This window comes from Aulonocara stuartgranti (genome assembly GCF_965226115.1).
Source record: "Aulonocara stuartgranti genome assembly, chromosome: 7".
Classification (NCBI taxonomy): domain Eukaryota; kingdom Metazoa; phylum Chordata; class Actinopteri; order Cichliformes; family Cichlidae; genus Aulonocara; species Aulonocara stuartgranti.
The window spans coordinates 15,703,413-15,714,144 of record NC_138945.1 but is presented as its reverse complement, the minus strand read 5'-3'; the positions used below and the strand labels follow the sequence as shown (position 1 = coordinate 15,714,144).

General features: G+C 38.9%; 2 protein-coding genes across 4 annotated transcripts in view; one reads left to right on the top strand and one right to left on the bottom strand.

The window, feature by feature from the left end:
• LOC309711500 (uncharacterized protein) overlaps positions 1-9,166 on the top strand; it is a 208,297-nt gene extending 199,131 nt beyond the window's left edge. For 2 of the 3 annotated variants that reach the window (XM_082541892.1, XM_082541893.1), the window contains exons 2-3: positions 7,727-7,811; positions 8,658-9,166. In XM_082541892.1, coding sequence (XP_082398018.1) covers positions 8,697-9,038 — 342 coding nt within the window. In that variant the 5' untranslated portion in view covers positions 7,727-7,811; positions 8,658-8,696 and the 3' untranslated portion in view covers positions 9,039-9,166. Of the gene's footprint in view, positions 1-7,440; positions 7,812-8,657 lie in introns of all 3 variants that reach the window. The other variant, XM_082541891.1, reaches the window with a different exon arrangement.
• On the bottom strand, positions 626-7,421 carry LOC309711493 (uncharacterized protein). The gene is made up of 3 exons (XM_082541870.1): positions 6,703-7,421; positions 2,947-4,722; positions 626-1,636 (listed from the first exon to the last, which is right to left on the bottom strand). Exons 1-3 carry the CDS (start codon positions 7,021-7,023, stop codon positions 1,292-1,294), a joined length of 2,442 nt encoding a protein of 813 aa, XP_082397996.1. The 5' UTR covers positions 7,024-7,421; the 3' UTR covers positions 626-1,291.
• Positions 9,167-10,732: the final 1,566 nt, after the last annotated feature.

Sequence of the window (10,732 nt, the reverse complement as noted above, 5' to 3'; positions counted from 1 at the left end):
TCAATTTAGCTCTACATGGGCCTGATATGCACTTACGAGGACATTAAAAATGCATCCCGTGGAAGAGTTTGGGTCTTAGGAGGTTAAAATAAAACTATCAAACAATTAAGATGTGACTAAAGTGCAGTTTTTCATGTAGATTTTGACTGAAGAGGTTTAACAGATGAGGCCTTTTCTCTTGTCAGTCTATGACAGAGTAAGCAAATAAAAGACGTGGCACTAATTCCAGTTGAACTTGAATTTGCCTTCATTGAAACTCTCAATATGAGGCCCAAAGAGATGTTGATGACATCAAAGGAGATCCCCAAAAGGCTGAAAAACTCAAATAAATGTGTCACAAAGATTGCAAAAACTTTGAGAGTGGCCAAATCAAAGGCCTGGCTGCAGTAAAGGCCTGGCAGAGCATCTTAAGGGAGGAAAGAACAATTTGTTATGCCCATGGATTCTAACTTCGGTGCTTCACTGACTCCAAAAGCATTTTCTTCCAAGAATTAAAAAAATAAATAAATAAACAAACTAAGCCCACTACAAACACATTTTGAGTGTTTCAATAGAAATCCACTGTGGTGGTGTACAGAGGCAAAACTGTCTAAAAACATATGGACCTAACTGTACATGTTTCACAAACTCGCAGTTCACAGGAAAATCTCCAAATTCAGCCAACAAATACTAGAAATATCCAGTCTAGACAATTTATACACAGTAATTGTTTTATTTTGTGTTCCCACTTTCCCAGTACATTCAATCACTACAGGTAAAATATCAAAACCACAAGTCATGTACAAAGGCTGTGGTGAAAATAAATGCTCTGTTTAGTTCTGCTAAACAGAAAGGCTGATTAATTATATTATATGAATTAGAATTACTCTGTGAAGTCTTTTATAATACATAGTGCAAACTTCAGGCCCTCTTGGCTTGTGCACAATTAAGTGCATCAAGTCAAAATGTGAACACGTTTAGGCAAATCTCTCTACATTCTTATAAGTTATATTCAGAGGTAGGAAATACATTTTTTAACCAGTAAAATTCAGGTTCACAGTATCTTCACTGTGAACTTCACTTTCTGTCCTGTTAGTTCCTCAGACTGTCAGTATTTAACTGGATATAAAGAGAAGTTAGAAGTTTTGAATGATCCAGCATACTTGCTTTCCACTTGTTGTCCTGTGGATAAAGCTCTTGTTATTGCATACTTTTTCGTTCAGGTCCTTTGGTCACCTTGTGGATTTCACTTATTTTCAGACACTACTGATCATGTCTCTAGAAATCATCTTCAGCACCTAATCTTTTGAAGTCACTGACCCCTATTCCTTAACGTAAGTCGCAGAATATAACTGAGAAGATTTTCACGAGTGTCTCTTTTTTGTCTCTCTGCGGGAACGCCACTCTTGTAGTGAGGGTAAAAATTGTTTTGAACTCTTTTGAGAACTCCATCAAAATAATAGAAGTGTTCGTTTTCTTCATCATTACGTCGGCTGTTGTCATCGTCTCTGATAGGGTCTGTCTGCAGTTCACCTGGAACCATAGGATGCCTTGAAGCAAACATCTTTGTTCCTCCGAGTCTCTCTTTGCAGTGTTTCCAGCCAGCTTTCGTGCGATGTATTAAACCTGTGCAGAGCGGCACCGTGTCCCCTGAAATCTGTTGAGAAGATCTTTCATCAGCACCGTCATTGTTGTTCATCGTGTTATACTCAAAACAAAATGAATGCCCAAAATAGTGAGTTTAAGACATTTGAGTACATGTAAATTTTCCATGCAACGTTATTACATAAGTACAATGTAAAATCTTAAATATAATTCAATCCAGTCAAATTAAATTCACTTGACTGATATACATTCAGTTTATACAAACCACATTTTCCTCAATGATTAATTATTTAAATAAATAAATCTTTCAGTTGCATTTTACTCAAAACTATTACTTACAACTTTATCAGGGCTAATAATCATTTTTGGCCAAGTATTTTCCAACCCCATTTTTTTCTTTCAAAGGTAAACATTTACTTGGAAAATACTATATAATGCAATAAGCTATCTATTTGATGGCCTTCCTGTCCTGAAGGCCCACCTATCACTTCATTGCACTGCAAACCAAAATAAATTTGCAGGCCTTAAAAAATTTATGCAACTGAATGCCTTATTTTTCTTAAGTTGTAGAACTTAAAAGTTGAAATACTGTTGGATTAGTATGTTTAAGTACTATAATCGCAATTTTTTTTAGTTAAGGTTACTTAGTATTCGTTCACCTCTCAAATTGGATTAACTCTAACTTTTCATTTCTGCAAATATCTGTGAATAAAATCATCATTAACCCATCAACCCACTGCACCCCTGGCGTCACTGCTTCCTCTGGCATGGAAGTAAATAAAACAAATTCTCAGCCTCTAAAAAAAAAAAAAAAATTGAGCAACTCAGTACGAGATGTCGGGGGGACAACAGTAAAAGCCAACATTAATAGTTAATGGTTAAAAATAGTTAACCCTTGAACTCAAATGATTTGTTGAGTTATTAAGACATTGTTTTCTCCTGAAAAACCTGATGTTTACAATCAAACTCATGAGGCCCTATGTGAGCAATAAATTGCACAAAAATATCAGATGTAGCAAAAACAATACAAATTAAAACGTATTTGCAATTCTAGAAATTTTTCTTTGTTTAATTACTTCATGGTTCAGGCATTACAGTGTTAATCAAAAATCAAAAGGGCGAATATCTCATAGGAACTCAAAATATTTCAATTGGTTGGATTTGAAAAGAAAAGGAAATTTCAACCCCAAAATTTGGGTTTAAAATGATTGTTTTCAACATTTCTGTTTTAATATAGTATTTCATTACTCATGAAATGTAACTAATTTAAACGATAGTTATATGAATCTAACAGTCAAACGGGACATATACTTCCGCAAACATTCAACTATTTATTTAATTGAATCTTGAAGAAATACTTACTTTTGCATGCTTGTGTGTGGGCTCCACTCGTGGATGATTTTGATCTTCCTTTCTTTCAGTTTCTGTCCTGCTTTTTAAAGCTTCTTCTTCACTCTGTGCATCTTTCAGAAATTTGGTTCGATTTTCTAGGACGTCTTCTCTCATCCTGAGGCTCGAGAATGGCTTCACGGTCGTTGCTTGCGTAGTTTCTGTTTCATTCTTCAAAAATCCTGGCTCAGTGTGTGCCTCGGGCTCTGGACTCGCTCCAGTTGTTGGTCTCCTCTCTGCGCTCGGCTGTCCATCATCTTTGTGTGTGCTGCTTTGAGTGATGACTTCCGTACTTATTGTTGTGTCTTTAATCTTTGTGTTTGCTGTAGTTGTGTCTGTTATGTGTTCTGTTGTTATCATTTTGAGCGGGCGAGGTGAGGGTACGACTGTCTCCTCTGGTTTCAGATTTCCTTCGTGTTCAGTGTGGTTTATTCTTGTTGTTTCATCGTATATATTAGTTGTTTGTGAGTTCTCTGGTTTTTCTGTGGTTTCCTTGACTTGTTCCTTTATAGTTTTTCCACGTTTCACTGCTTTCCTATCTAAGCTCTCTATTACGAAGATTTCTAATAAACATATTCTTCCTTTCAAACATTTACATTTTGAGTCGTATTGTTTAATAGCGATGTCCTTTAAAGCTTTAGTGATGGGTGGCAGGTCACCCAGCTCAGGAATATTCACTTTCCATCTAAAGTCTGTGTTGGAAATAAGCTTTCTTTCAGATCTTGGATCCGTTTGTATCTCCATCACTGCTTCTGGCAGGAAAAACATGATTAAGGCTTCTTCTCCCACATCAGACAGCATTTGTTTTTCATTGAAATCATGAATATCTGTTTTATGCGTGGAGCGTGTTCGTAGGACGTATGCAAATCTCTTTTGGTTTCCATTTTCCATAGGATTCATATTTTGTTCTGCTTTACTCTCTCCTACTGGGTGTCTGAGCTCTGGTTGTTTTGTGATCATTTTCCAGCTAAATAATTCATTATTATCAACCTGAGTGGGCCTCGTCTTATTCAGTGGTCTATTTCTGAATCCTTTCTTCTCCTTCGATACTAAGAGGGGTTGCCTCGTAACATCAAATCCACCATCATCCACACCAGATGCTGCTTTTAAAGAAAGTTGTTTCTGAAAACTTCTTTGGTTAGTGGAGTCTTCATTCAAGTTCAAAAGTTGCTTTTGCTTCACTAGAATGTTTTCATGTCCTTGTGTCTTTAACTGTGACACATCTGACGTTTTCCTTGAAGAGGTGCCAGAGTGCAGAGTAGCTGCATGGAAAATGTCACGTTGACCGACTGAAGCTCTCAGAGATCCTCTTTGATTGTGCTGCATGAGAATTTTAATGTCCTTTGGTGCATTTAGTTTTGTCTGTAGTGGTTCAGACTCTTCCTTTGAGGTCCTCCTGATGTTCATTTCTGCAATTTCACTAAGTTTTGGACAGCAGGAAACAATCATAATTGTAGTCACACAGATTTGCTCCATCTGCATTTTCTGCAAATGAGCAGTGACGGTGGCTGCCCAGCCCTCGGGTTTCTCCAGTAAGAGAGCCTGAAGGTTTTGTCCTGAGACAATGGAGCGGTGGAGCACTAACAATGAAGGTCTAGAATCAGGGCTATCTTTAATTATATCCATGGCAATGTGACTGGTTTGACTAACAGTCTTAGTTCTTGGAGTATCGCTAATATGAAACAGGGCTGTGTTTGACTTCATCGTGAAAGCTGGAACAAGTTTTCTTTCACCACAATGAAGAATGGCCTAAAATGACAAGAGAGGAAGACTGAATTAGTTATAAAAATGTTTCCAGATAAATGCGTGAGCCATAAAAACAACTTCCATCACCATGACTGCAGTCCAGATGGAAATATCCATCTTGGAGACTTGGACACTTTGGGCACTTGTTCTTCTGAATGAGACTTTGTTAGTGAGGGGCAACTCTGACAGACCGCAAACACTGCACACGCATAGAACAATTACCATGTCGGATCAAATAAGACTTGAAAATGTAAGCTGCTCAAAAAAGTAACACTTTTTGATCAGAGTATAGCATTAAGACAGTACATACGTAGCAGAGGGGGTTGTTGTTTCAGCTGCTTTTGGAGTTAATGAAACAGATGCACTAAAGGGGCAACAATGACACAACCCCCAACACAGGAATGGTTTTACAGACGGAAGCCACTGACATTTTTTTCCTTTTCATCTTTTCCAACAGTTTTTTCTCTAGTTTTGCATTTGGCCAGGGTCAGTGTCACTACTGGTAGCATGACGCGATACCTGGACCCTACAGGGGTTGCACAGGTAGTCCTAATCCTCCAGGATGGCTCATGAGTATGTGCCACTGCCAGAATGTTTGCTGTCTTTTTTACTTTGATTTCTGAGGTGTCTTTGAAGTCAACCCTCACTAGTTTGATTATTTTCTTTTCCAACAAACTGTCATGGGCTTGTTGTGTGGCAGTCAGTGAGAGGACCAAAAATAAAGGACCTGGCAGACAGGCTTAACTTAAGGCAAATGGCTGATTGAACAATATAAGAAGCAGAGCTGAACTGGAGTAAACTAACTGAAACCACAAACCTTGAGTAACAGACATGACAAGGAACAGATGAAAACTAAGGACCTAATTACACAGGATCACGAGAGGATGGGCAACAGGTGGAAAACACAGCTGAAACAAAATCTGACTGACCAAACAGAGGAAGCAAAGTTAAACGTAATGCACATGAGACTAGGGACTGTCAAAATAAAACAGGAAGTAACAAGCACTCAGAGAGTCACGTGACATGCCAAAACATGTAAACTTGACACTTGGACAGGGGATAATAGATATGGAAACAGATGACAGACCGGGGAGAGAAAACAGACTGGACCAAGTCCATAACAGCATGATTTTTTTCCTCACTGAGATCTGCTTTCTTTACCATAAAGTGCATTTGTGTTTTTTGCAGCACTGCAAACACACAAATATGCCCCAAGCACACGCCCGACTGTGCAGCACATCCATTGTTAACTGAGCAAGTAGAGGGAGAACAACTGTTCGAACTGTTCTTCCATGAAATCTATTTTTAATATGCCTGTTTAACCCAGTTGGTCACAAATTGTGGGGCAGGCCCCACTGGTGGGTTAGATGGAGCACACATAAGGAGGCAAAAAATATTAAATAAGATTAATTAAATTTGAAGGGGAAATAAACCAACAAGCATTTATTTATGTAAACCTCAGTTTGGAACATTTTTATTGTAAATGGTCGAGTGGCGTTACGAGTAAAATTTTGACATCTGAAGTGGGGCACACCTCTTCTATTTGATAAATGTGCAGATTCTCTGGAGTAAATATTAAAATCACATGCTGAGACTGTCACGGTGTCACGCTTAGTTAAAAGCATTACCCGAAAAGGCTTTTTCTCTCTAATAAATATTGTTATCTGGCACAAAAACACGCCACATGTCAGATATTCTTATTATCAACAGCATGAAATGGGTGTAAAAATAAAGCAGCTTGTGACTGAGTCATCAGCTTCGTGCTTTTTAGGTAGTGTAATGTGGGAGACTCTTGGCTGCTTTGCAAAATGTGACATTCCCACCTGGTATGCTGATAATTCATGCACAGAGGAGCAGCATAAGAGGGAACATGTATAAATTAAAAACAAATACAGTTGATGGTGGGAGTAGTTTTCCTAATGAAGAACAAGACATAAAAAGGAAACCTTTTTTTAACAGCATTACTGAATAAAATAAGCATACCAATACAGGAATCTGGTCCCTTTGCATTATTCTTCTCAAGTCTTTGAAAGACAGAGTGTGTCCATGGTCACTGTGGACTGTGAACGGCCAGCAGAAGGAGTAGCTCCTCTGTTTGTGTAGCAAAACAGCATACATGTAGTTTCTTTTGAAGCATGTAGACTCAGTTTGGCTCCGAAGTATCTTCAGCCCTTTGGGAGCCATCTGTCCACCGAGGATCAGTTTTCTGCACAAAGTCCAGCTGAAGTAATCCATAACCCAGTTCCCGTCTCCTGGGGGAGTCAGGTCAGAGACGAGCAGAGACAGCAGCAGCCAGGGCCTCATTGTGCTGAAAATAAGTGCTGGAAGGCAGCCTGAAGCCAGCAGTTATGCTTTTATCTTTCCTGCATTTCTCTACTTTGTGTATGCAAAACACAGAGCAAATAAAAGATTCTGTTCTGTCTCTAACAATAGGCTGTAATTACACAAAGGCAAGTTTTCATCGTCTCACACTTGTAGAAGTGTCAGGTTATTAAACCTTAGTGGAAACTGTAAGCAGTTCTGTAGTTTCACAAATAAAGTGGTGCTGGCTATTTTTGCATATATGCACTCAGATAGATGTAATACTCTTTGTTATATGTATCGTTATATCTACCACATTGCAGCAATAGAGGTCTGAGGAGAAGTCTGTTATTCTAGATTTCTTCCAGTGTTCAAAGCCCACTGTGAAGTAAACCTACTGTTTATTTCTCTGCACCTAAGACCTGACAGAACTAATTCCTGTGCAGTGCCAGCCTACATCGTTCTCCTACTTTCGTCATTCTACTTTTGGACTAGACTAAAATGTTAAGTGGAACTTGTGATTGCTATTGCATAATTGTCGTTTAGTTTACATTTTTCACATAAAAAAAGCTGAAAAAGCTTTTTTTTTGTATGTGCCACTTTAGTCTTGGATTATGAAAACATTACACCCGGTGCTTCTAATCTTTAAAAGCATACAGTACGTTACCTCATGTTCATGTCTTTTCATCTTTTTGCATATTATCAGACTTTGTCCGTAAGACACGCACAGCTCAGGTGAGCAGCTACAGAAACCGCTCATTATTGTCACCTGTCCTTCACTGAATCAGCAGGTAAGAACTCAGTCTATATTTGATTTGCTTAAGAAACTGCAGAGGATAGCTTATTTTGGTGCCTAAATTGAAAGCACTTGAGCATTTTTAAATGTATGAAGTTAAAACAGTTAAAGCATTCCTGGCTGTCATACCAGAGATAGTGAAATAAGCGTAAGTGAAGAGACATATCATAGAGACTCAGAGTGCAATAAAGAACTACAGTTAGAATAATTGTCAAACTGTTATGTTTAAACAGTTATTGTGAAAGGAAAAAAAATATTATTATATCCATCTTAATAAGGTCACATAGATGTGCAAATTTTGATAGACTTAGGGTTAGGTTTATTTTTTTTTTTCTTGTAAGCTAGTAAGGGAGAACAGTCTTTATTGTGTTTATATTGGTAAAATAAAAAGAGGAGAGCATCAGTCATGGATGTCACAATGAATAAAGATGTAAAAATGTCAAGATTAATCCACTCCATAATACCAACAATACTAAAATGTCATTACCTACTGCTTCAGTTACTTAGAGCATAATATTTTATTAGGTTCCTGTAAGAACTTGACCTATTTCTGGTGTGTCTATCTTTAATTATGTGTAGGCAAATATAATTACATTCTAATTTCGAATAAAATACATTTAAATTCTGTTTAATTACAGGGGAATTGTGGTCTTGGTCATGGGACATATTGTGAAGTGTTAAAGTATTATGAAGTTTTTGATCACAAGCTTAATTTGTTTAAAAAAAACATATTTAGGAACAAAAATGAAATATAAAGAATGAAATATGGATCAATACTCCCCACACATGTGGGTTTTTAGATAATGAGATGCTCAGAATTTAAGCAATATGTCTGTCTCAGCTTCCACTCAGCCTCCTGACTAATCACACCTTTGGAAAAATGGGCAACATCAGCACTGCGTGTCAGTTGAGCAACAACAGCAAGAGGAACGTTCGAGTGTTCATCACAGGGAAGGCTGTGGAGATTGATGCCTTCATCGTTTCCCAGTCTGATGACGATGCCGATAAGGAGACGACCCCCTCCGTGGTGAAGTTCACCTTCAAGAAAGACATCGACTGCATCCGTGTGCTGGCATCCGAGACCAAGGAGGTGCCCTGGAGCCCTCAGCACTTTCTGTCTGTCCTCGTGGAGGATGAAGACGATGAAAAAATTTGTTCTAAACAAATCATTCTAAGCAAGGCGTTGAGCGCTCCGGTCGCCGTGCTGCTTTATGACGTGTAGACTTCTATTCATTACCGTCTGCACGCATACAGATAATGGCTTAAATGCAGAATTGTCATGTTGTTGTCACAAGAAAGTCAAATTGAATAAAGAAAATATCAAATTCTGCTGTTAACACGTCTCTTGTGATGCCTTCAATAAAAATGCCACTCAGCTTCATACTCTTCTGGCCTTTTGTCATTGCAAAGGAAGATGAGCTCATTTTGTGTCAGTCTGCTTGCATGACTGGTCCTCTGTGATCATCTGCTTCAGTCCAAGCCGCAGGATCGTTTCTACACTGCAAAGGCTTTATTCATTTTGGAGTCCAATGCTAATTAAAATGGCATGTCACACACTCTGTCACAGTCATATTGGTTTTTTTTAATTTGTTTCAGTGAACAAGTTCAAGTTCTAAAAGTGCACAAATATCAACATGTTTTAGATGCTGGGTGTTATAAATAACAAGTAGCTCTTGACTGTATACTTGCTTGATGATGCATCATAAATCATTCTCAACTCGAAGACGTTAATTATTGTGCTTGTGATTTGCTGCAAAGAGAAAACAAAAGTGAGTTCAAATTGTATGGCAACTGATTCGACATCAGTTCATGTGAGTAAAGTGTTCACAGAAAAAACTGAAACAAGTTCTCAGCCGTGGAGAAGTAATTCCCAGAATGCATTTCCTCCTTATACATTAGGTTACCCAGCAGGCCCAGTCTCTGTTCCTTCCCTCCCTCTCGCTCTGCCCTTCTCTTTTCCTGTCAGGCTTCCATCATCTCATTGCTGCTTTGTACTGTCTCTTACCTCCATTTTCTGCTGAATTGCTGTCACTCCTGTGATGTCTACTTTCTACGTTTTGTCCTCTTTTCCTAGTTTCTCTATGGTGTGTGTGGCAGTCAGGGTGCCATTGTCTACCCTGTAGAGGTCTGTGTGTCCCTCCATGGATATGCCTCTCCAGACAATCACTGATCCCATCACCAAACCAAACTGGTCATGCTGAATAATGTTATTGGCAGCATAATGTTCTCCACGGCTTCAACAGAGTTTTTCAAGTCTGTCACATGTTCAGGGTAAACCTGCTCTCATCTGTGAAAAGCACAGGGCACCAGTGGTAGACCTGCCAATTCTGGTATTCTGTGGTAAGTCAGACTTCATAGTGCCCAGCAGTGAGCACGGGGCCCAGCAGAGGAAGGGGGCTCTCAGGCCACCCTCATGAAGTCTGTTTGTGACTGTTTGTCAGAGAGATTCACACCACTGTCCTGCTCATCAGATCATTTCGTAGCTCGGGCAGAGCTCATTCTGTTCCTTCTTGCGCAAAGGAGCAGATAGCACTCCTGCTGGTGGGTTAAGGACCTTCTATCCAGCAGAGTCCTAGAGTAACTGCCTGTCTCCTGGAATCTCGCCCATGCTTTTGAGACTGTTAAGAGACATATCAAAACTTCTGGCTATTCTGTATTGATCTGGCATCCTTTTTTTTTCTTTTTTTTTCTTTTTGCCTGTCCTGTTTGGCTCTTTTGCCATCAGAATTGTTGTCTAAAGGCAAAGAAAGATGCCCAACGGATTTACTTTACCAAATTGACCATCCCAGCCTTGCCGTAATGGTCCATTTGATTCACCTTTTATTGTTTATTTTATTTTCACTTGCTGAATACGGGACAGACTTGACTGGGGGAAAGAAGGGGAGAAAGAAAGAGGGAAAGAGAAACAGCTGAGAA

Excerpts from the sequence above, each read along its gene's own strand:
- LOC309711493 (XM_082541870.1), bottom strand. The coding sequence starts at position 7,023 with ATGAGGCCCTGGCTGCTGCTGTCTCTGCTCGTCTCTGACCTGACTCCC. Across the intron at positions 4,723-6,702 it reads GGGACCAGATTCCTGTATTG|GCCATTCTTCATTGTGGTGA; the intron begins GTATGCTTATTT and ends TTGTCATTTTAG. Across the intron at positions 1,637-2,946 it reads CCACACACAAGCATGCAAAA|ATTTCAGGGGACACGGTGCC; the intron begins GTAAGTATTTCT and ends TCTTCTCAACAG.